Source organism: Neopelma chrysocephalum, unplaced genomic scaffold (assembly GCF_003984885.1).
Source record: "Neopelma chrysocephalum unplaced genomic scaffold, ASM398488v2 Primary Assembly neopelma1_86, whole genome shotgun sequence".
NCBI classification, from domain to species: domain Eukaryota; kingdom Metazoa; phylum Chordata; class Aves; order Passeriformes; family Pipridae; genus Neopelma; species Neopelma chrysocephalum.
In genome coordinates this window covers 3,456,683-3,482,592 of record NW_020897748.1, presented here as the reverse complement: position 1 = coordinate 3,482,592, position 25,910 = coordinate 3,456,683, and the positions used below count along the sequence as shown (strand labels likewise).

Below are 25,910 nucleotides of genomic sequence, written 5' to 3'. Positions count from 1 at the left end.
CCATGTAATCAACAATGGGAAGAAATAAACCCAACCAGCTCACAGTTTTGTTTTCTTAAGCTATCATAATCACCTCAGCAGAACTGCCTCACTGTTTCCTTCCATTACAGAAGTTACCCAGTACTTCAGGCTGGTACTCGACATACCCACAAAAGTCTTGTGCAAACTGGAAGACCTTCTCTTTTCTTCATTTTTCAGTTTCCCCATAGGCAAGACATTAAATAACTTGCTCATTCTTACAGAACAAGAATTAGTTTGGTTAACTCCAGCAGACTCACTAAAGACACAACTTACCTAGGGAAACAAGCAGAAGTGAAGTAGTCTCTTGCTTTCCTGTTAGGGCTCTAAGACTACTGAAAATAACTAGGCCTTTTCATCCTTTCGATAGACCTAAAATGTTTAATATAATCTGATTCTTCAGCATTTCTATTATGGTACTAAATATTTTTAGGTCTTTAAAACTGTCTCCAAAGTTTTAATGTTTTTATAGTTGATATTACATAAAATTAAGGTTGTAGTTTCAACCTCTTAACATGTGCATCTTGTTTGAACTGTCTTTTTTGTAGGATTTACAATCCAATTTCAAAAATTCTTAATTCTAGTCATACACCCCACAAAGATTGCAAATTAAAGGCTGTGCCAGTCTGCCTCCATCAGGACAAGACTGAGCCCAAGAATTATACAAGCTTAACCTAATGCTTTTATAGTGAAATGAGGGATTTTAAAGAGGATTCATTTATACCAGACCAATTTCACCTCTCTGCTAGGCTTATTTCTCAAATTCACTTAACAGAAAAAATCTGAAAATCTTTGCACAAGGGGGTGTCATCACAGGGGAAAAATTAGGGGCCTCTTGAACTGTCTTTGGGGGGACTTCAGAAAGGCTTGACTGCAAGAGTTGGAGAACACTGACATACCCCCAACACGACATGGATTTCAGAGAGACTTCCAGAATGAACTAACACCTTCCTGTGAATTCCATATAATCTGTATTATTTACGTACAACTGGAGCCCCACTGGATTGCAGTGGCTAAGGGTCATGCCTTCCTCCATGACTAACAGATGTTTGCGTCTTTCCCCAGCCCAGCCTTGCCAAGTTTTTATCTCTTCTCTGTAAGAGGACATCCCATCTTCACTACCTCCTTTCTCCCTCTGCATTATCAATTTTGAATAAGCAGCTTATAGAGCCAATTACGGGCTAAACTGGGTAGAAAACATCTATTCCACAAGTCTACAGCAAGTACTCCCTGCTTGAAGGGAAAAAAAAAGGCAAGGCAGCAACAACAGGATAACTTATCTGTGGATGGACAACTTTTATGTATCTGCTAACTTTAATGAGAGTTTGTTTTACAAGAAAGTTCTTGGTACTGTGTCTTAGTTATGCATGTAACACTTTGCTTAGTTACACATTTAGGTGTTAATCCTGCAAAACTTTCAAACTCAGTAAGGTCCTGTAACAAATGAACAGCTCATGTGTTTTCTTGCTTTTGCTGCCATGTGCCATTTGTCTGAACGCTCTTTCCAGTGACTAACATACAAACCTCTGAAGGTCTTATCAGCCCCAAGTGGAGACAGAATTACTCTAGATCAGATTTAGTGCAAGTGGCAAATTATTTAAAAAAACCTACTTCCCTCTCCTGCCACCTTGTTTTTTATGACAGTCATGTATAAGGATGAACAAGAAAGGTCACCTTTTGCAGGAAGCACCAGGTTCCTGGAGCCAGTAAAGCTGTTAGAATTATTTTACCATTCAGAAATTTGATAAAAAGCTTCACCCAGTTTTGTGTAAGCTCACCGTATGCAGAGCTCTGTGACACATCACAAGTTCATGAAAAGATATTTGTAGTGAGTATTAAGAAATTAGGAACAACACTGAATTTCAGATCCGTTTTCAAAGCTGCTGATTTAAAGTACCCTAACTGCATTCTTTCTCAGTAATAATTCAGTAATTTAGCTGCCAAAGAGGTAGCTGAGATTTTCAAAGTTGCCTGTTAAGAAGGATTTTTCACATTAAAAACCTCCGAAATATAGAAAAACTAAAACCAATTGGTTTCTTAATAACGGAGCAAAAAGACAGAAGCCATTTGATTGCTAGGGAATACAGGATTAGAAATACACAACATGAAGAAGTCCTATTCACAGGATTTTTACTATGCAAAAAGTGTGATCTTTTGGTTTTTGTGCCAAGTGCATTAGTTTTAGTGCATTATCACCTGAAGCCTCACTTTTTTTCTGTTCTAGGAATGCCTTGTCTTCATATGTTCACAGTAATGGAATTCTGCAACACTCTCTATTGCAGCCAATCCTTGTTCATTCGTCTACATCCATACGACTGCCTCCACCTTGGGGCTTGTTGGTCATCCAAAGACACAGCTGGAAACCTTTGTAGAGACTGTTCCTTCCACCAAAACCTGTGAGAACAAGCACCATTTGCACATTTCCTCCTGGTCATCTCAAAGTAGGGTATTTTAAAGGTGTGTTTCTAATTAGATAATTAAAAAATCTCAGACACTGTTCCTATTACAGATTTAAAAGCCCGATCTCACTGCTCTTTTAATTGGTTTTAATGCCTAAGTTTAAGCCTTCAAGCCTGCGCAATGGATTTTTTAGGTGAGATGCAGTATGCGCGGAACTGAACCCACCCTTTAATCCTAAGGTTCATCTGCCATGGCCGAGCAAGCTTGGCCGGTGGCAGCGAGGTCCTCAGGACGTAGGTTTGACTAGAGTGACCTTCTCTTAGATGGATGGCCTTACAGGGCTAAGCGAGCTCCATCTGCCCGGGTTTGGGATGAGAGTTGTCCTTCTCCTAGGTATCGTACTGATGGAAGCCTATTCAACCTAAGGCGACTGAAGGCCCACACTAAGACCCTGAACCATCTTGTCCGGGAGCTGCTTTATGCTGATGACGCTGCCCTTGTCGCCCACACAGAAGCAGCCCTGCAGCGTTTAACATCCTGCTTTGCAGATGCTGCTGAGCTCTTTGGGCTGGAAGTCAGCTTAAAGAAGACTGAAGTTCTTCATCAACCTGCACCTCAGGAAGTCCTCCATCATCCCCACATCACCATCGGCCAGTCAGAACTCAAATCAGTCCAACAGTTTAATTACTTAGGCAGCCTCATCTCCTCAGATGGTAAGATTGACGGGGAGATAGACAATAGGTTAGCGAAGGCATATAGTGCTTTTGGAAAACTCCATAAAAGAGTATGGCATAATAAGCACTTGAAGAAAAGTACCAAGATCAGTGTCTACAGAGCCATTGTGCTGTCTACTCTTTTATATGGTTCCGAAACATGGGTCATCTACCGCCACCACCTGCATCTTCTAGAACGCTTCCATCAACGCTGCCTCCGTACAATCCTGAACATCCACTGGTCAGATTATGTGACCAATACATCTGTTCTCGAACAGGCAGCAATCACAAGTATTGAAGCCATGCTACTGAGAACGCAGCTGCGCTGGGCAGGGCATGTCTCCAGGATGAAGGACCACCGCCTCCCTAAGATCCTGCTTTACGGTGAACTTGCCTCCGGCTGCCGCAAGAGAGGAGCTCCAAAGAAAAGATACAAGGACTCCCTGAAGCAACAACTCAGCCTCGGGCATATTGATCACCATAACTGGTCTACTCTGGCCTCTAACCGGGAGGCCTGGAGACAGTCCATTTATAACGCTGCTGATGCTTTTGAGAAAGCACGCAGGATCACTCTTGAGGAGGAAAGACAATGCAGAAAGAATCGAGCCTTGCAGAATATACCATCTAAGGAGTCTTTCTGCTGTGTCTTTTGCAACCGGACTTGCCTTTCTCGTATTGGCCTTTTTAGCCACCAACGCGCTTGCAAGAATCGTGGGTAGAGCCCTTCCCAAATCTTTGTTCGCGAAGCCTAGCCATGAATGCCTAAGTTTATATTATCAATAACAGGTGCCTATATGGAGGCTAATCTTCTTTACAAACCGCTAAAACATACTATAGAGTGGGATTTAACTTGGCATTCTGAATGACATTATGAGAAGTTCACTGTACAAAAGAGACCATCACAAGTAAGTCAGTGTTTAAGGAATTTTTATTAAACCAAGAATTTTATAATCCAAATTATGTTTCTTTGCTCAGCTATCAATTCCCACTGTCAACTAAAACAGTGGTGATATTCTGAGCTTTTCCACAGTAAAGAATTACAAAATTAAAGAAAGGAATGCTTTAAATTTTTGTACTGTGCTGAAAATTCTTTTCCCCGGGTTTATAAAACATTAATTTGTATTTTTTATTTTACTATTTTTTTAAAAATTTTAAATCCATAAGTAATCTAGGACTAGCATTTGTTTTGCTAGCCCTGGCGTTGCTCTGTACGTAAGCTTCAAAGTTTCCTTTCCTTTTTTTATTTCTTTTATATTTTGCAATGTTTTTCTCAATATTTAATAGTTTTTCCATGTTTAGATTTTTTTTTTCTTCGGTGAAGCGAAGTTCTAGATTGTAGTCCCGGATCTTTCTGCAAACAAAAACAACACTGTTAGGTTCTAAAATTAAAGCAGCACCTTATGTTTCCAGATATGCTTTCTGCAGCTGTATGCCAGGCAGCATCCTGGGCTTTCATGGAATCGATCATACCACAGGTCTTTGCAAGCAGAGTATCAGGAAGTAAAGTATGCAAAGTCTGTGATCCTTGGTAAGACAAAACCGAGTCTAGAACTGAACCATACTTCACACGTCACAGCTTTAGACAATGCCTATGCACAATGTTTGTTACTGTGACTAACTTGACTGCAGGTCACCTCTACTCTTAAGGCCAGCAGACTGAGGCTCATCGGGTAACTCCCCTAGTAGTATTTTCAATTTCCAGTTACTAAAACATAATGGAGCAGGTGGAGTAGTGGTCTCAAAGTCTGGGCACTTTAGTTTAGGAGAAACAATTGATTCAGCACTTGGTATCTCCAGTGTGAAAGTGTCACTAGCAAAAAAAAAAAAAAAGAATGTGTAAAAAACATGACTCAAATTCTGCCTCCGAAAGGAAAATTGTAGAAATTAAAATATCAATAAAAAAGAAAATTCTACATGATCAAATGTTGAATTCATCTTCAAATGATAGCTACAAATGTGAATAAGTTCACAGACAGGCAAAACCTAACTAGACTGAATAGATAATAGATTCCTTTTTATCCCCAACATTTGAGGATATTGATTATTAGAAATTATTTTAAATATTAATTTATTATTATTCACATTTTCCCCTGTCAAAATTGTAAAGGTATCACCTTTTGGCTCTTTCTGTTGTGCACAACTAAGATCCAAACCCCACAGAAGGCAATAAAGACAAATCAGTATTTTAATTGACATTAAAGTTAAATTCACGCAACTGTGAGGTCAAGACAATATACAGCTTAGTTTTATAGTTTAGTTTTCAATTAATGTATAACTTTAGATTTTGGCAAGTATATATAAATTATAGTGTAAATAAGCTATTTTATTTTTAAGAAACAATAGGGTTGGACTACCACTTTAAGCTTACTTCAATTCCACAAGTTCCTTCAAACAACAGTATGAATAGTAACATTTGACAGAACTGCCCATTTTTGCACACAAGCCTAGAACTAATTCCAGCTAATTATGCTGTTAAAACCAATGCTCTAGTACCAGCTAAATACACAAGACATGTCAGTAGCTTTTACTAACCAAGAGCTACAGAACTGGACAACCGGAGCGAGCACAGAAGTTTGTTTACCAAAGTTGCTACTTTCTGTGGCTGCAAATGATACAGGGCCTGGACACATACTGCTTATAAGGCCATAGACCACAGACTATTGTCTCAGTCAACCTATGAAACTACAGCGCTCAGAAGACTTACCTATTAAACACTTGGAACCCCAGTGGGATTATTCACTGCCTTTTGAGCAGCCTCTTTAGCTTGGTGGGCTTGTAGTACGGCTACAGCTTCATCAACCTTTTAAGTAAAAAAGAAAAATTAATAAAGGGAAGCTTAGCAATTTCTGTCTATTTAAGTTAATGATGCAGTGTAAATTATACATATAAGAATGCCTGCAATGTTAAAAAAAAAAAAAGGATAACATTACAGTTCCAGTCACTGCCACCCTGTGAAGGAGGATACTCTTGCCCTGAGCCACTGTTGCATTGCACTGCTGCTCCACTGTGCCAGCATAAACACTTGTTAGATCAGTGTAGATTTAACCACTGACCAAACTAGCATAAGACAAAAGTCCACCTACCTTCGAACGAAGAGACTCAGGAGACTCAAGCATGTGGAGGAGTTCAGAGTTGTCAATCTCCAACAACATCCCAGTGATCTTACCCGCCAGAGTAGGGTGCATGCTTTGAATGAGAGGGAATAGACGTTCACCTGGAGAGAAAAAAGTTAATCAGGGACAAATCTCACCTAACAAATGCAGACTAGACTTAAGGGAAGAGGGAAACAAACACCTTGTTCTACTGCTAAAACCATTTACTCTGCATTTTAAGACTGATAAAAGAGTACTTTGACTGTCCTTCTGCATAGAGAAGGGCATGATATACATACCTAACATCTGCTTTTGTTCTTGTGGAGGGGCAGAAGCCAACATGGAAGCAGTCAAGGGTTCCTGACCTTGCACATGGACAGCAGGCTGCAAATTAATTTGACACCATTTGAAAATTAAATTCTAGTTCATAGTTAGGTACAGCTTCAAATATCCAACAACTCAGCATAAACAACGCCTACACTGTCAGAAGCATGGAAGAAATTACAACTAAGTCAATTTAATCAAATTATACTGGTTAGAGCTGAGTGATGCTGAAGATTATTATCAATCACTCCATTGAGGAGCAAACACAGGAATTTAGGCTAAGGTATCAAGCAACTAGAAAATATGAAGTAACACAGGATCACATCCTGTCCCAGGTGAACTTGAAATATACTTAACCACCAAAGCTTTTACTCTGCTGCCACAATGCAGAACCTGAATTCTAGAATGACAACTCTTAATTACAAGTGCCTTCCTCCCCTCCACCTTCCTCTACAAAAAATATCAGTAAAAGCACAGAGCAGTTCCTAAAATTACATACCTGCTGCATAGCAACCTGTGGCTGTGTGTTAAGATGCTGCTGAGGATTACGGACACCTGCAGCGTATTTGTACTGTGGTACTGTGCGTACAGCAGGAGTAGCTGCAGTAGCTGCTGCTGCAGGACGTGGACCCATTGTTTGTGTTGATGTATTAGCTGAAAAAAGAGTAACACAATTCTGTATGTAAATAATTATTTTAATTTAGTCTAAACTGAACAAGTTAAAAGCATAACAAGTCAACTCGAACTGAATACCTAATTTAGGTATTGTATTACAGATTTATCTCAGTGGTATTGTCAACTGTTGTACCAGCAGTCATATCTGAAGGTTCAAAGCTCAGAATTTACTGGATGCTACTTTCACTTCAGTCATGAATTGCTTTTCACACATGTTATTGAAAAAAGATCTGTAAGAAAACACCCACTTTGGTTGAGTATTAATTTAATTTCATTCTAACCTAAAGGACATTTGATTTCCTGAGCACATTATGTCAGTCATTCTAAAAAAAAAAAACCAACCCAACTTTCAGGATGCAAATAGCTGTCTAATACATTCTGAGAAAATTATGCCTCCAGAGAGGTTGCAGACTCCCCATCTCTGGAGGTGGTTCAAGACCAAGCTGCACGGGGCTTTGATTATCTTGGTCTAGTGGAAAGTGTCCCTGCCCATGGTAGGGGGGTTGGAACTAGATGATGATTAAGGTCCCTTCCAATCCAAACCACTCTATGATTAAAATCAATTCTGGTTCATTCATTGATGTCCAGATTTTGCATATATGATACTGACTCACAGTATTCTATGGCAAAATAATAAGAGCTAAAATTCTATCATCTCACTATTTCTACATGTGACCTATTAAAATTGCCACAGTGATGTTTAGAAATTACAGAAGCCATCATACAGTACTACTAAAGCACAAATAAGAAGAAAAAAATGCTTCATCCTAAAGAGGTGGGATCACAGTTGGAGTCTTTGATGGGACAGTTTTTAGAGCAACTACTAGAAGGTGATACTAGCTTTTTCATTTAGTAAGAGCTGGAAAAGGAGGGAAGCGTTACCACATGTGATATTGAACTTAAGAATGCTTTTGAGAGATCATCCTGAACCAGCAAATTAAAAGAGAAGTTTAATACTTAAAGTTTGCATAAATCAAACTCACCAACACGCTGTGTTGACATGACTCGTGGAACTTGTGAAGAAGCTGGTCTCATGGTACTGAACGGTGGTCTGGGTGCTGCTGGGCGGATAGCACCAGGCATGTTTTGGAATGCTACAGTTTAGAAAATATATTTGTTACATGCTGAAACACTGAATATGACAAAGAAAAGACTGATACATGAAAATATACTTAAAAGTGCAAAGGTAAACACTATGGAGCTTACTGCAATCACTAGAAAGAGGTAAAGAAGCGACTTACGATGAGGTCTGGCACCCTGAGCAGTCCAGCGAGGACTAGGTCTAGCAAGTTGAGCGAGCTGATTAGTAGGATAGTATGCAGCACGGTTCTGAGTCTGCCAAATATAAAAACATTGCATAACTCTGTTGTCTGTGAAGGGCATGCTGAACAGTCATCACCCTTCTACTATGAAATTAGACTGCTAAAATTATGGACACATGCTACTAGTTTTATTTACTGTTAAATCTGAACAGATTTTATACACAGTACAAAAAATTCAGTTTCTGTACACGTACCTGTGGGATAGCTGCCATGAAGTAACCTGAAGGAGGTGCTGGCTGGTAGGGATTGATTACAGGATTAGGTACTGCTCTTACACTTGCCATTCTCTGCATGTACTGGTTGGTGAGGTGAGCTTGGCGCTCCTCTTTACGCTGGGCTAGAGCTACATATAATGGTTTAGTAGCCACAATTCTACCATTCATTTCTGTGACTGCTTTGGTGGCTTCTTCTGGTGACGAAAAGCATACAAATCCAAATCCTTTGCTGCGGCCACCTTCCATCATGACCTGTGAGTACAAAATTTAGTTTTAAAACTAAATATCCTGTGGCATACCTAGTCAACTTGTATGAGTTTCTCATTTCAGCTTATTAGAAGTGAGACCACAGGTTTGTTTTACTGAATTATTTACAGAAAGGAGTATTATCGCTTAATTAATAGGTAGCTGTTAACTAAATATAGATGAAAATTTCAGGGAAATAATAATGAGCACATTATTGCACTGAAAAGATAATTTCTTACATTAATATCAGTACAAGAAAGGATGATCTTATGGTGTTTAACCTGAGATGTACAATAATCAAGAAAGCAGATGCCCATGTACATAGTGGGTCACATCTGTTAGTCAATGTAATAATTTTCTCTGGTGAAGGATCACTGTTCATTTTCAGAGAAAAGACGAGCACAATCTAAGAACTTTACCTTTGCACTAGTAATTGTACCAAATGGGGAGAATTCTTTTCGGAGACGCTCATCATCAATCCCATCATCAAGATTTTTCACATAGAGGTTTACACCCTGAGAAAACAGGCAAGTTATTTTTGAAAGCAAGTGTTCTGTGTAAGTCTCAAAATACCACGCAGTAAAGTTAGTCCTCTTGAATTAAAACTGAACCTGGTATCTGGTGATCCTGTCCTGCTTCATTTGTTCAAACTTGCGCTTCAGCTCCGTCTGTCTTTCCACCTTTTTCTGAGCCCGGCCAACATAAATTTGTTTCCCATTGAGCTCTTTCCCATTCATCTCATCTACAGCCTTCATTAAAAAACAACACATTAGCAATGCTCTGTACTCCAGTGTTTTTCAGACATACAAAAAAATGCAATTCAAATATAAAAAGTTAAATACAGATTCCAGAAAAAGAGCCAATCCATCTTGAAATATCCCAAACTGGAACAAAATACAATAAGATTTCCCTGCTTAAGGTAACACGGAAATTGCTTTCTGAGTATACCTCTGTCCTGTTAAAGACAAGTTACAAGGATGCAAAACACTTTTTTATATGAAGTTGGAAGAAAAAACACCCAAGTCACACAAGAAAAACTACTTCTCCAACCTTATGTTGCTAAAGGCAGAGAAAAGCAGGCAAATTAGTTTGAAAATCTCTAATTCACCTAGTTCTGTTTTTAAATACATCTGAAACTGTAATATCTATCAGGTTGTCTATACTATATGTTAAGCTACAGATGGTATATATGGCTTTTTCTTAAAATTTTTAGTCTTTCATTAAGGAAATATTTTTACAGAGGTATTAGAATTTTGTTATGTAAAACCCCCAACATGTGATTTTAAGTACTGTAAGAGAAACAATTCATCAGTCAACGTAAGACTGAAAAGTGTATATATAAGACAGGATTTATTCTAATATCTCACTTGTACACTTGCAGTACTGACAAATCACCAAAATCCCTTTCGAAAAGCAAACTTTGTTGCCATTTGTTCTGTGCTGAGTTTCTCTCCTGATGCTATGTTCTCACTGCCCCAGTCAACTGACATATCAAAGCAACCAGCTGACAAAGTTATACAGCATACTGGCATGTCATAGGCATATACGTGAATAAAAAGGACCCTTCTTCCAAAGTTACCCTTCAGAGTAAAAGCAACATCACAGGGCTGTATAACTATTTTCTTACAGCTGTGCCAAACATGCCCTATAAAACTAATGGCTTTCCTGCTGACTTTGCAGAGCTGAAGTTTGGAAACACAATCCTTTCTGCCTTGCACAAACATTTTGTGCAACCAAATTGGATCCGATGATTCACGTCAGTTTTGCAGAGATGTAGTAATTTACTGTGCTTGTATGCTGCCCAGTATGAGTCCAAATATCACTGAGACCTTTAAGCCCAAGTAAGCCTGGTTATTAAATTATTCAAGATTCCCCATTTCTACACTAGTTCCAGCTGTCTCAGAGTATCTTGACTTAATAGGCTCCTCAGATCAACAAATATTTGCTCATAGGAAATCACTCTAAATGACAGAAACTGTGCTAAGTCATTTAGGAAGTGAACACCCACTTTTGCAGTGTCCTTGACCAATTAAAAAACCTTAATGAATTTGCAAGATTTCAAATCACTCAATGAGACATTATTTGGGTCTCTATAAGCTTACTTTTTGGGCATCTTCATGTCTTTCAAAACTAACGAAGCCAAAGCCTTTGGATTTTCCACTCTCATCAGTCATAACTTTCACACTTAGGGCAGGACCTAAAAAGAGAATGAAATACTTATGCTTCGTATGCAGAGTGTACTCTTTTCACCTTTTGAACATCTTTTTTAGAAGTCTTAATATCTAGTTTATTTCACTTGTGTTACAAACTAATAATAGTATCTACTGTCATCTACTAACATGAAATTACTAATTTTCCCTGATAATGAACTTCAGCCATTATAGCTGAAGTCTGCCCTGCCAAATTTCTTTCCTACTGTACTTTCAACCAAAATGGGATAAGAATTTCACCTCGAAGTGAATGAAATTTTTTTTAATCATTAAAAATGGCAACATTTAAAAAGCATTAGTGCTTTCATCCTTTGAAACAGGTACTGAAAGCCAGAGAGGCATGTGCTTCACCATTTATCCTAGTTTAAGGCCATCCCAGCTCAGCATTTCCAAACCTTTGAAAACTTGCAGTTCACAGACCGAATTGGGAGTTGCTAATTTAGCTGTGGTATCAGCTAAACTCACTACTGTTTCAACCACAGATACTTCAGTAGCAGAAAGGAATTTCCTGTAAATGTTGCTTAGGGCTGCTACACGATATCTCTTGTACAAAGCTTTCACTTGCTTTACATGATATCCATTGGAGAACAGCAAAAGCATGGAGGGAAAAAACCCAAAAATAAAGCTGAGGTTGAAAATAATATGTAAAAAATCTGTAACTGCATTAAGGGGTTTGCCATTTCCTGCTTCAGTAGTGACACATCATATACATTACTAGATCATGGTCGTATGTCTGCCATAACTTTGTCCTGTGCATAACCGAGGATCAAGGTTGAATCATATAGCTTGGCACTGGAATAGCTCCTTATAATTTTGCATTAGGTCAACCATCACAATGTGACTGAATAGCAGAGGTAAGTCTGCAGGTCAACGAAAGTAACAGTAAACTCATTTGTAACTCTTCCTGTAGTGCATTCATAACATCAATCTGTACTAAACCAGAAAGCACTCCCATCTGCAACTTTCAAAAAATTGCAGAACCCATTCAAGACTGTTTACAGACACACTATTTTCAGATTATTTGAAGCAATTCCAACAGCAGGATTATATACGCTATTCCGCCTATTTAAAATTCGGATATTACTGCACCTTTGAATCCGAAATGGAATTAACTACCCTTTATTACTATTTTAAATAAACATCAGATGGCCAGCTGATTCCTTGTATTGCAAGGCACTGTACAGATAAGATACAAGAAGTAAGTTGAAGTTCACTTGTGTTTATAAAAACTTTAAGACATTACCAAACTTGCCAAAGAGTTCCTTAAGTCTCTCATCATCCATATCTTCTCCAAAATTTTTGATGTAAACATTAGTGAATTCTTTTGCTCTAGCTCCAAGCTCTGCCTCACGTTCCTTGCGTGATTTAAACCTTCCAACAAATCTAGTTGCAGAAAGAACAGAATAATATAGATTCAAGCAAGTTCGTCAAGGTTTAAAAATTTACTTTAATCCTTTGGTATATTTTTCATAATCAGTCTTGTTCACTACAGGTATGAAATTCTTTAGATAAAACATTTACAATAAAACTCTATCAGAAAAACAATTGCACTATCCTTTGCTACATCAGCGTGTTTATCACAGTTACTATGCAAGAAAATGCTTTCAAGCCATTGGCGAGATTGTTCACTCTTACAAAACAGCCTTTGACAACGGGAGCTGGACAATGGAAAGAGTACTAAGTAAAGAGGCTAAACAGAAATTCTAGATATCAGCATAATCCCTCTGCCATACTAAAAACTTGGCAGCCTTAAAGCAGTTACTGCTCTCTGATCCAGTTATTAGGCAAGAGATATTTAACTAACCTCCCCCACTCCCTTACACACCTTTCCAGCCTATATCAAAGACTTTTTAATAGGCATAGTGAAACAAAATAGTTCAACTTGCTCTTTAGTCACATTCCATTGCAAATTGGCTGGGAACAACAAAGGTCAGTTCATACCATCAGAGAAAGAACAGAACCTGAACACAACATTCTGCTGCCCAAGGACCTGCTCTGGCACAGACTGTACATGGCTGACACTGATTTCCAACTGTAGCAGACTTTTGCTTTCAAATTCTATTGTATTGTCTAACTTTATAGTTTCTAATTTGGCAGATGCATTCAAGTAGCAAACAGTAACTCAAAGATTTTAAATTTTGACAACTTCACCCAATTTATCACAATCAAGAAGAGTAAGAACAATAGTATTTTCAGCAGATTTTGATAATGAGTGTTTTGACTTCTAAAAGCCTAACCTGAATAGAAATTCAAAACAAAATTAACTCTCATCATGTATTTTACCCATGTGCTTTTATAACTACATGCTGACCTTCTTTTACTAATTTAAGGTTGTATAAAGATGGACACTGAACAAAAAAGAAAAACGCCACAGCATGTCAGTCAAGATCAGAACAAGCAGGAAAACTAGTTACAAAATATGTGTTCTCCCTTTTTGTGGCTTGATCCATTCACCTCCACGTGTAAAAATAATCCATGATGGTAACTGATACCAATTTCTGTTATCCTTTTTCCAAACCCTCTCACGTTTTTAGAGAGCTGTTCTTTTGCAACTCTACCAAATACCATAATGATTGCTTAGGCATAGCTGTGAGGCACACTCATTCCCCCCCCAGCTTAAATATCACTAAACAAGCAGACAAATAACTCTTTTCCTACAGTGTATAACAGTGATTATGTTTAAAACATTATACTTCTCTCAGTTTTATTTTCTGCATTCCAGATATGCCCATTAACAGACATTCATATAAAAACATTAATGTCATCTGACCACTCTTCAGTGCCAAGTAACTGTAACCCTAAGATTCAGTTAACTTCAAGTTTAAGTTTCATCCAAAAAATGGATAACACACCTATCTCACAACTCTTATAAAGGAAGTATTATTCAGAATACCCAATGGATTGTATTTCATCTCAGACCAGTAATATCAAAAAACCACAGAATTTCCCGAATCCTCTTTACAATACTGGCCTGTAAGACAATTAAGACAAAGGTTTCTTTCTCTAGGGTCCATTATTTGCCTTTTTCAACTTAAGTCTGCACTTAGAATATGTAGGTGATCCAATTCATAGTATCCCTAGCACTAAAACTCTAAATCTTCTTAAAATTAGAAACTTTTAAACAACCTTTCTTAGGTAAGCTTTTAAATCTCTGCTTCCTGTAAAATGAATTTCAGTTTGTTGATCCCCAACTATGTATTTAGGTACTTACACTTTGCGGTCATTAAGCAGCATACCATTCATTTTTTCAATAGCTCTTTCTGCAGCTTCTTGTGTCTCAAAATGTACAAATCCATAACCCTTGGATCCATTTTCATCACATACCACCTATTAATGAAAAACCTTGTTGTAATACCCATGCAACGTTTCCAGTGTAAATCGAGGAGTTTGTGTGTCAAACCAATTTATTTTCCACTAACCTTACAAGATAGGATGTTCCCAAAAGCAGAAAACGTGTCATACAAAGCTTTGTTATCAATTGATTTGTCCAAGTTTTTGATGAAGATGTTTCCTACACCACTTTTGCGTAGAGATGGGTCGCGCTGAGACCACATGATGCGCACTGGTTTGCCTTTTATGACATCAAAGTTCATGGTATCCAAAGCTCGTTCAGCTGGAAAAACATTAAGGAATTAGTAGAAAACACTAAAGTTACCTTAATAAGCACACAAATACCATTTGGAGTATAATTCTTAATAATATTTTTACTATTTCAAGTTCAGAACCACCACCAAGATGCAAACCCAAACCTCCAATGTAAATACACCCCTCTCTGTTGTATGCCAGTAAAAATTGGCAAAAACTCCTCAGCAAAAGCTGCACTTAGGAAGGAGCACAAGTCAGTTGAGCAAGATGTAGAAATCCCAGTAGCCTACAGGACTGGAGCCCACTATGAAAAGATGGTACAGTGAAAACGCATGGAGTGGTGGCAACTACAACAGTTTAAACATTTGTGAAAATCAGCTCACCTAGCCCATATCATGTAGATGTATATTGTGTCAATAAAAACGCTTTTAGGGGTACAACTTGTGCCTATATGAGGCCTTTTGCAAACATTAACATAAGAACTCCTACATCACCAATACCTCTAAACTGACAAAATTTCTTTGCGCTAGGTAGATGTTGAAGCCTAGCTCAGGCAGCTGTTCCACACAACTCCTTCCTTAGTGACCAAAAATCTGTGATGGAATTCCAGGTAAGAGACAGATCAAAGAGATTCAAAACTAGCACTTAATTTTGAAAATCTGAAATTATATAAATATTAATTAAAAGCTCACGATGAAATACTTATGATCTCAGTTAAGTAGCAAGCATTAAAACAGCAAAACAAAGTAACATAAACCAGGTTTGGTTACTCCAATAGAGTAGTTTTTCCAGCAGAACTCTGTAACTAACTTTCCAAATCCTTAATTTAAAATCTCACTATATTTAGATAGGGAAGTATTGAGACTTGTTCAGTTTTCACAGTTCCCTTCAAAGCAACAAGACATGTCTGTCACGCTTTGAGTTAAAAATGTATTTAAACAAGAAAGAGCAACAGTTCTCAAGTAGGGCAGCTCCTTTTCATCATTATTCCTGTATGTCTGGAAGAACATTGAAAAAAGTCCCAGGCAATACCTGAAGTCACACCCATTGGTACTAACTCACTTCACTGTAATTTGCATATAGCAGAACAATATGATGTTAGCAAGACTGAAATCAGCTTCATGTTAGTTTAAAAACAGCACCCATGTCAGCTAACTACATGCTGTAGTTAGCATTACTTTTCTTGAGAAGACCAAGGGCCAATCACATTGTGCAAATCCTTGTTTAATGTTTTTGTTCTTTTAAGTGCTGCTTTTATCTTTAGCTGTGTTGTTGCATATCATGGCCAAACAAAATTTGCAATGAACCTCTGGTTCAGCTGATACACCAGGTTTCACACCCTTTCTTGTCATGTTTTCAGATTACAGTGAAATTGGAGATTATACTCTCTGAAGGACATCTGTAGATGTTAAAGAGACAGACATCTAACATTCTCATGGGGAAAAAAATTACTGGTACTATTACCATATTCACATGACGATAGCCACAAAAATTACATGCATTGTCAGTTTTCTAAACAAGTTAATAAAGCTTTCAAAAACATTAATATAAATTAAGCAGAAAAGACAACCTAGATACTGATAATAAGAAACAAAAATCTCCGGAAAGCTTTAAACTTAGGCAGAGGAGGTGGGAGGAGATGGAAAAAAAAAAGGAAAAAAAGAACCGTGGATATCAGACTGGCCATAGTAGAAACATATAAGACTTCACTATTGCCCTGGAAGTCATTAGAATTATTACTGACAGTACCAACAAAAGTGTCAGCAACAAACAGTTCATTATTTCCAGAAGTAGTAACCGGGCTTCCTTTACTAGAAAAGAGGCTTTTCTAATTCATGCTAATTGCTTCTAGAACAATCCTGACTGTCCTCAAAAATGTGTGTTCCTAGACACATTTCCCAACCATCTGACTCAAAGTGGGTCCAAATTAGCCTTTGCAAACATTATCACTCTTGACTAATAGTGAGCTTGTGTCTTAGAACAGTGAATTTCTCCACAAGGACAGCCTGGAAACTCACAACAGCTCTCCTCATCTCTCCTATGGAACAAAATTACAAGAGATTTAAATATTTCTGCTTAACCAACACCACATTGTTATTCCACAGCAGATTTTTAAAACATTACTAGAACCTATCTGCAACCAGGTACAAACAACTCATTAAAATTCACAACTAGTGAAACTGGCTCACTTTCATCACATTTCAGCCATAAAAGGCTGTGCTGGTTGCAGGAGACAGCTCCATTCAGCAGCGAACTTGTTACCAACGGACACACCTACCCGGGCTGTACTTCTGCTGATTCTGCTGGAGCTCTGAATGACTCACCAGCTCCCATTTTAGTCGTGAGCAACTGGACAGTCCACTTAAACAATTTCAAAATCACACAGAATATACCCTTAATGCTAACCCACGCTAAACGCAAATAGCAATACCTATTTGCTAAATAATTAACCTCTGGAAACATAACCTTTCCAAAAATTCGAAGTAGTGCAGTTTCAGACTACTCAAGAATATTTCTAGTTTAGTGATTAAACAAGATTGCCTGAGTTTTACTCCAGACTCTGACTCAAATTCAGAAAAGTCACAACTATGAAACATGTGCATACCTCACAAATGTGTCATCAGGTCTAATTAGTTTCTGGAAGAGCTTTGAGAACCCTAGTTTACAGACAGCTGGTAATGCCAAGCACACCTTCAAAAACATTTTTCAAAACCCAAGCTAATTGTTACTGGTTGTTTAATAGGCATAGCCTGAGATGTAGCTAAAAATTTGGCTAAACCATGAAAAGGTACTTTGAAATCAAAATGAAACCCTTATCACGGTAAGACTAGCCACTCACCCTCAGAGCCATTATTTCAAGGTTTCAGTAAAGAGGTAGAATGACCTGCAAGACCAGCAAATACTTTTTAGGTATTTGCCAAAAACATCCAATTCTAAAAATGTTGAAAAAAGAATAATCACACAGTATCATCGAAGCATATTGTAAACAAGTGCTTCCAGATACATGCCAGATGCAGGTTTCATACAGATCAAAAATACTTTTAGCTGAACTGGACTAGTTATAAAAAAAATACATGTGTTTCCTAAAGTCAGAAAAATAGTTATAACATCTGGAGTAACAGCGTCTTTCTAAGAGGAAAGTTCCCTCTGAATTAAGCTCTGCTCAGGTGAAAAAGCTGTATTTGTTCCCACATCTGTCAAATTACAAACCAAGTCACAAAACGTACTGGTTGCTCAACTAATGACAATGATAAAGTTGGCCCTTACAGGATTCTGTCAGTACTAAGGAGGAGAAGCGTTTGAATTACCTTCAGTCTCTGCCCTGACATTATCATATCAATGTACTGACCTTTCTTTTTGAGAAACTGTACCATATGCTTTTATTGAATGAAAGCAAGTATGTCAAAATAAGCACTCAAATTGTCTCACTCTAAACAATGGCTGAATAAATCAAAAGCTCTCTGAACAGAAAGAGCTGATAACAAGTGGAATATCTGCCTATTAAGATGAGGCACTAACTTTTACTACTTACATACAGTTATCATCGGTACACCAAAGTCTGATCTGATAATGGCTGTATGCTAAAGCCAATTTTGAGAGCCAGTTAATCTAATTGCTTGAAAAGTTTGTAATTTAAGTCTCTCACTTTCATATGCTTGAAAATAAAACCATTACAATAGAAAGCTGTTTACTTAACTGTACTTGAAATCACTTATATTCTAATGAGCAAGTTAGTATTTTTCTGTAAATTGGACTCCATAAAACTTAAAACCAGTCACATTTGGTTCTTTTACGGAAACATCCTGCAAGTGAACAAGCTGTATTGCCAACATGGCCAGAACTACATGGAAAGTTTCGTTATCGATATGACTTTAAAGAAGCAGCAACACTTCGTGAAAAAACAAGTTTCATAAAAAACACAACTCGGGAAACACGTCAGGGAGTTTACTGAGAAATGAATCAGAGAACAGCTTGGGCCACAGCCACACGAGGAGCGAGCACAAGGAGGCCCGAGCAGCTTCATGCCCTCCCCGCACGTGACAGACCTGCCATGGTGCTCCAACAAACGCTCCGGCCTGGCCGCCTGTGAAACTGCCCGGCCACGCCGGTGCGTCCTACTTCCTCCTGCCGGCCTCCGAACCACGTACTCACACACACCCAGCCCCTGCGCGGTAATTAAAAGCCGCTAAGGACCGCGATGTTCTCCCGCAGCCATCCTTCACCTCGGACGTCTGTGGAGAGCCGCCTGCACATTCACCCACAGCCCCCTCCCCGGGAGCGGGGCCAGCCCCGCCGGGCCCCGGGCGCTCCCCCGCCCATCGCCGGGGCCCCGCGGCCGCTCCCGGTGCGCCGAAGCGCCTCCCCCCCCCTTGCTCCTGCGGCCGCCACGAGGGGCGGGCGGCCCGGGCCGCGTGTGAGCGCCGGCCCTGCCGCCAACTTCCCCCCGCGCCCCGCCGGGGCCGCCCCGTCCCGGGCGGCAAAATGGATGCGGGGCGGCGGCCGGGGCGGCGGCCTGGGCGGCGGACAGGGGACAAACATGGCTCCGCCACCGCCTGCGGCCCGGCACTCACCGTCGGCGGGCTGCTGGAAGTTGACATAGGCGTAGCCGAGCGAGCGGCGGGTGATCATGTCCCTGCAGACGCGGATGGAGAGGATGGGCCCGGCGGGGCTGAACTTCTCGTAGAGCATGGCCTCGGTCACGTCGGGGTGCAGGTCCCCCACGTAGAGCGAGGCCATGGGGTAGCTGGGGGCGCTGGGGTTCATCCTGCCGCCGTCTCCCGGCGCGGGGGGGGCGCTGACGAGGCGGAGGCCGCGGCGGTCGCTGCGAGCGGGGCCGGCGGAGGCGGCGCGGGGCCGCTCGGACTCAACGGCTGCGGCGGGTGCGGCGGATGGGCGGGCGGGGGTCGGGGCGCTCCGTGCGGACCGGGCGGAGCTGGCGGCGGGTGCTGCGCTCGGCGGGGTCGGGCTCGCTCTTGTGTCTCCTCTCGGCTGCGCCGGGTCCGGGGGCTTCGCTTCACCGGGTTATTTTATATCAAACCGGCCGTTTGCAGAAAGGTTGTTCGGGGAGGTTGGATGAGGAGAGAGGATTATTATTTTTTTAAAAAGGCTTTTTTAAGATTTTTGGATTTTTTTTGGCTTTTTTAAATATTTTTTTTAGTAATAAATGGTGCTGCGGGGCCGGGCCGGCGTGTCCGGGTGGTCCGGAGCACACGCACTGCGCACACAGCTCCGACGGCGGCCGGGGGACAAGGGGGCGGCCACCGCCCCGGCCGCGCTCTATATATACTCGCCCCGCCCCCCGCCCCCGCCGCGCCGCGCGCCACGCACGGCGCCGCGCACGCGTACCCGCGTGCAGGGGCGGGGACACGAGCCGCGGCCGGCACCGGGAGGCGGCTCCAGCGCATGCGCGAGGGTGCGGCGGAGAGAAGGGGCGGTGGCGCGCGGGCCGCGCCTGCGCACAGATGGCGTCACGAGGGTCAGCGCGCTCGGGGGGGGCGGCTCGGCGGCAGAGCGCGTGCGCGGGGGAGCGCGCACATGTGCGCGACGCGGGGGGAGGCAGGCGGGCCCGAGTGCGCGTGCGGGCCGGGTGGACCAACGGTGGGGGGCGCGCGGGGGAGGGTTAGCGGTCATTGCGCGTGCGCCCCGCGCCCCGCCCCGCCCCCGGGGAAGGACGCGCGCGCGGGGCCGGGCCGGGGCGGGGCTTGCGGAGGCGCTCGGCGCGTGCGCGGGAGGGGAACGGGGAGCGCAGGAAGTTCGGAGCTGGGGCGGCTCCGGCAGAGGTGTTGTCAACAAGCAATAAGCTGCTCCTAGCGGTTTCTGCGCTCCGCTCTGGCCGTCCCTTGAGTTAAACGTGTTTTATCGCTGTGTTTTGTGCCAAAACGCTGGAATTCGGGCTGTGGGCTGGGTGGTACCGGGAGTTTCCTGAGCATCTTTTCGCGTCTTTGTGTGTGTGGCGTTTCCGCCGTCATCCCGAGCAGTTTTCGGAGGTGGTGTAAGGCAACGATAGAAGCTTGTCAAATCAATGTCGTGACTTGTGCCATATAAAGAATTTTTCGGGGAGAATCACGCACAGAATCACAGAATGAATTGGGTTGGAAAAGACCTCAGATCGTCGAGTCCCACGTATGACCGAACACCCCCGTCAACAAGACCATGGCACTGAGTGCCACGTCCAGTCTTTCCTTAAACACCAAGGCAGTCCTACGGATTTTGGAAAACCTGTGACAGGGATACTCTTATTTTTAGCGAGCTTCCCTAGTCCTAAAAAAAACCCCTGAAGCCTTTCACAAGAAGTGAAAATATTTTCCTATCATTTAGAATTCTATGGACTTTTTTATTACCAGCTGATTAAACATGTTTCAGATTCTCACAAAGTAACAAATCAAATAAATTTTGCTTCTTTCCTGCTAAACAAATGTGCAAGTACTTACACTTGTGCTAAACATTACTACGAGTGTAAAGGCAGGAAGGCAGATTGTGGATATGCAGAAGTCTTGGGGATAACAGCTCTATTACATTTGATGTAGTTTTTCTTCTGCTTGTCTTTTTTTCTTGTTTGTTCTTTACACAGCTTCAAGAGAGCAAGAATGGTCTGCAGTTTTGCACTTTATTTTATTGTCTTGTTTTATGTTTCGTACGTTGTTTTATTCATCTTTGATCAGCATTTGCCATTACAGGTTCAGATAGAGCCAGAGAGGTGAGTACTTGTGGAATTTTGCTGTTACATGCGAAGAATTCCCCTTGCACTCAGCAACTGCTGCAGTTTCACTGCCCTTGTTGGAGGTGACCAACCTCATGGCAGAGTTGGCATCTCCCTGTGTCCCCTGGGAAAGTGTGACGTCCTCATTCAGCCCCCACCCCACGCTGGCTTTAAACAGGTACCGACTTGCACCTGGAGCAGCTGACAAATGAACACGTCCTGCTGTAGCTGTGGTGGCTTCTCTCAGATGAGTAAAGCAGATGGCCAGAGTCAGCAAGTTCTTATAGTGAGGTTTGATGTGTTAAAATTTAAACTGTGATTTTTATAGGAAAAAAACCTTCTCTAGTCTAAATACTAGTTTACAATGCCCTCCCTAGGATGTGTTGTGCATTGTTTCTGCTCTCTCCCTTCTTATGTGGTTCTGTTCTTCAGCATGTCTCCTTTCCCCAGACTGTCCTTTTTCATACTGCTGTTTTCTCTGTCATTGGCACTTGGACATATTCTTACATGTTTCTTCTTCCTTTGGCATGTTCCTTATCTTTCCTGAGAGTTAAGTTGCTCCATTTCTGCCCTCGGCACTTCTGGACGATGGCAAGATAGAGCCCAGAGCATGGTAAGGCATATCTCCTTCCTTACCCAGCTTAATTCTTTAAATTTGCAAGTTCTGTTCAGCAGAAAGGGCCTTTTTGGTGATCTTGCAGTTAGCCTCTTAACAGCGTATGACTTCAGAGTTTTCTAACACTAAATGATAGTAAGGCAGTAAAAATGCACTCTAAGCCTTAGATGGATATCCAGGAAAGTTCAAGTTATTGTTCAGAAGCACTGGAACTTTCTAATTAATCATGTCCAATATTTGTTCTTTTGGCAAAATAATATATATGCATCTCAGGTCTTGTCCTCATAGATTGCACTGCTTTGGCTTTGACCTGAAGCAAAGATGTAACTGTTAGTTTTGATGTCTACTCCCTCCCCACCACCACCCTTATAATATCAAAAGTATTACATGGGGCTTTATTTATCCTTTATAAGAGAAGACTCTTTTGAAGTAGGAGATAGGTATAGTTAGCTGTGGTGCCCAAAACAAATATCTTGTCCTTCTCCTGTAACAAACTTAGTTTTCAAGATGTGGCCTAAGTGTTTTAAGGCAACAAGAAGGGACAATTTTGTGGTTGAGGCACAAGGTCTGCATTAAACTTTAGATTCTGGTCCTGCAAAATTCTGCTAATAATTTAGGATTAAATCGCATAGAGGACTTGGATGCTTGTGCTCAGTTCTGCCAATTGCCCACCCAGAACTGCAGTCCAGAGCCCCGATGAGATTTAGGGTCTGTGAGGGATCCTGGCAGGAGAGCCCTTATATTACCCGATATTTTCATCTGGGTCCCTCCAAGATCCACTGTAGCTCTGCTGCTCTCAAATTCCATATGGTGGCTGATAAAAGTTGCTGTAGCAAGTGTGTCTCATCAGCTGGGCTTATTGCCCGGGCCCAGTGCGCGTCCTGTCCTTGCAGGTGTTACATGTGTGTGGCTAGGCCTCGAAGTTGTCCTTCTTAGCAGGCACTGCTTCTTTGAAATGCCAGGTTTGAAATTTAGCTGGAAGATAAAACTCCGTGTTTCCTTTGTCAGCTTCAGGGAATCTAAGTCAAACAGGAATTGAATGAGAGGCAGTAACTGTTTAATTGTAAATCTTCGAAGTGTTTTTGCAATCAAGGTAAAAGTAGTTACCTAATGCATGTGTTGCCTCCTTTCAACTCAATATTCTTAGAACTAACAAATAGGGAAAAGAATAATTTTTGCACAATATTTTTCACTGACAGCAATTGATTAATATTTCAGGCTACACAGATACATGTTTTCTAAACATAAGCCCTACCAAAGTTAAATAAAGATCCTTTGTAACTTAAAGCTCTAGGCAGATACAAGATTTTACTTTAGTGCCAGTGGTATTCTGATTTGTGAATGCAATTATTTTTTTTATTCTAGGCTATCATTGAAGTAGAGGAGTTACTGAAATTTGTTCAGATTTCAATAAATTTTCTCTCTGTTGCCTAGGAATTATGACTTTTTGATACATGATGGATTGAACTAAACTGTTGAAAATTATACAAAACCAGCTTTATAGTTAGCCACAGGAAGCATTTTTTAAATTGTATCTGTGAAGTACCAATATTGAAGATCAATTTTTTATTATTTAACACAGCTGATAGTTAATGTTAAAAAGAAGGGTTTATTATTCAGAATACACAAACTGTTTCTGACTTCAGGAACTGCTTGATCATTTTCACATCTCAGCATTTTCCTTTTCTGTTCAGCCACAGAGCAATCCCATGTGCTAAAATGACATTGTGAAAGCTAAAACCTTGATGGTGTGTGTTAAAGAGATAAGGAAGAACATGTACCTTTTGAAGGGGAGTGCCAGTTTCTTTAAACTGAGTGCTGGGCTGATAACACTGTTTGCTTTTGGTAGCCTACTTAGTCCAGATAGTCTTTTCAGTGCTAGATAATCTTTTCAGCCCAGCCAAACTCAAATTCTGAGTAATTTGTTTAATAAAAAAATGAAAAAAAAGGAAAAACCCCACATCAAGACTTAAGAGCTCTGTAATTTGAGTTTTCTTGAATATGGGCAAAAGCAACTTTGCTTTCTTATTTTTGGGACTATTCTTCATTCATACAAAGAACTGTATGTCTGTTTCCTTTACTGAACTTGTGAAGGAGAAATCACTTTGGCAATGAACAGGGAAAGAAGTGTCATTCTCAGGCAGTCATGACACGGGAAAGGTAATAGTTAATTACTTTATAATGTGCCTGAGGCAAACAAAGCGACAGGTTTGTGCAGTGGGATTGTTTATTCCAATGCCAAGTGCAGTTGAGGAAATAGGAAGGTACTGAGCTAAGTTTGGTCAGGAATGTTGCAGCATTTTTCCCCTCATAACACTTCAAGAGTATACTCTGTCTCCCCCTCCTCTCTCTAAGAACTGGTTAATTATTAAGCCTTTGGAGATACTGTCAGGATTGGAAAGATGGATGTGCAGAGGAAGAGGTACCACAGCCAAGGCTAGGCAAGGAGGTGCTCTGGGAAGACTGTCTGGAGGAGAGAGACAGTGGAGAGCCGGAGCAGGGCAAGTCCATGCCCGGCTGTCACAGACTGCTCTAATGACAGGCTCAGCTGCTCTGGGCCTCCTGATGGTTGTCCTCTCTCACCCCTTCTTCTTTCCCAAGAGTGAGCTTTGTGCTGCTCCATCCCTGTCCCTAATACGGCCACCTCTTCTCAGCCACATCCTCTGCCAGATACAGTCCACCCCCCTCACTTAGAAAACCACCAAATCACGGTTTTGTGAAAAACAGGTTTGTGTTTCCCTCTGCCCTTTACTAGCTAGAATCAGAATTGGTTAGCTCTGAGGCTTGCTCCCTTCATCAGTAGTTACATTATTTCTTAGGAGCCAGAGTAGTCCAATCAAAAAAACATGTGAGTATCATGCTGCTGTTCCTGATTGTCCTCAAGGTTCCACATAGTGACTGGTAAGTGTTGTGTACTTGGGAAACAGTTATTGCCGTATTTCTAAGCACCTAGACTGTAGACTGTTAAAGATGCAGAATTTGAGGGGAGAGATGCTAGGGAATGCAAGGAAGAGACAGGAAAGAAGCGTGGTAGGTGTTCTAACTCCATTCCCTTCCCAAATGAGAACGCTGTATCATCCTGACTGAGATTTTTCAAGCTTTTTCATAGAAATTCTCCAAGGATAGTAATTCAGTAATCTCAAAGGCAGTCTATTCCGGGGCTTTACTCTCCTTAACTTGGAAATTATTTTCTTGATCTCTGACCCAAGTTCCCATTTTTGCAGTTCCTTCTAATTGTATCCCCAGTGGAAGTACAGGACATTTTTTTCCCCCCTTTTTTTTTTTTTGGTTTTGTTTGCTTCTTTGTTTTTTGTTTTGGGGTTGGTTTGTTTGTTTTTTGTTGTCTTTGGGGTGGGTTGTTTGTTTTGGGGTTTGTTTGTTTGGGGGGGTTGTTTGTTTAGTTTTTTTTTTTTTTCTTTTTGAAGTACTTTTATTCTAACAGAGACATCTCTGTCTTCCAGTATATGCATTTGAAAGTGTTCTGGTCTGTGGTGCTGGCTCAGGGAGTGGGTCAGACTGGAGTGAACTCTGGCATGAACAGATAGTCTGTTTCAGATGGGCACTGCTGAATTAGCATGTGTATGGGATAATGATTTTTGTGCCAGCATATGCCAGCCTGTGATTCTCTATTTCAGAGGGAGCTGCTATTGCTGTGCTACGTGCACACTGTGTGCATGATGAAGTGCCAGCCCTTTTGTGTTGTGGGAATTTTGTGTGTATATTCCCTTTACAAAAGGCTGATGGTGGTAGCATAAGAGTGTGTTACCGGAGAGAAAACATGGACCTTCACTGGA

General features: G+C 41.0%; 1 protein-coding gene and 1 long non-coding RNA gene across 4 annotated transcripts; one reads left to right on the top strand and one right to left on the bottom strand.

Moving 5' to 3' along the window:
• Nucleotides 1–4,041: 4,041 nt before the first annotated feature.
• PABPC1 (poly(A) binding protein cytoplasmic 1) lies at nt 4,042–20,021 on the bottom strand. Of its 2 annotated transcripts, none has more exons than XM_027692340.1 (15): nt 19,372–20,021; nt 14,635–14,828; nt 14,427–14,542; nt 12,459–12,598; nt 11,108–11,202; nt 9,617–9,754; nt 9,425–9,520; nt 8,739–9,011; nt 8,464–8,557; nt 8,206–8,316; nt 7,047–7,201; nt 6,523–6,607; nt 6,215–6,345; nt 5,836–5,931; nt 4,042–4,482 (listed from the first exon to the last, which is right to left on the bottom strand). In XM_027692340.1, the coding sequence occupies exons 1-14, from the start codon at nt 19,562–19,564 to the stop codon at nt 5,839–5,841; spliced, it is 1,914 nt and encodes a 637-aa protein (XP_027548141.1). In that variant the 5' UTR covers nt 19,565–20,021; the 3' UTR covers nt 4,042–4,482; nt 5,836–5,838. The 2 variants fall into 2 exon arrangements, with proteins under 2 accessions (XP_027548141.1, XP_027548142.1); XM_027692341.1 differs by lacking the exon at nt 4,042–4,482 and adding an exon at nt 4,923–4,941 and having other exon boundaries at nt 19,372–19,662.
• Nucleotides 20,022–21,729: 1,708 nt separating this feature from the next.
• On the top strand, nt 21,730–25,672 carry LOC113971864. 2 transcript variants are annotated; one of them, XR_003535681.1, is made up of 4 exons: nt 21,730–22,113; nt 23,010–24,276; nt 24,936–25,017; nt 25,578–25,672. It is a non-coding gene; the product is annotated as an uncharacterized LOC113971864 (long non-coding RNA). The 2 variants fall into 2 exon arrangements; XR_003535680.1 differs by lacking the exon at nt 21,730–22,113 and having other exon boundaries at nt 22,124–24,276.
• The last annotated feature ends 238 nt before the right edge of the window (nt 25,673–25,910 follow it).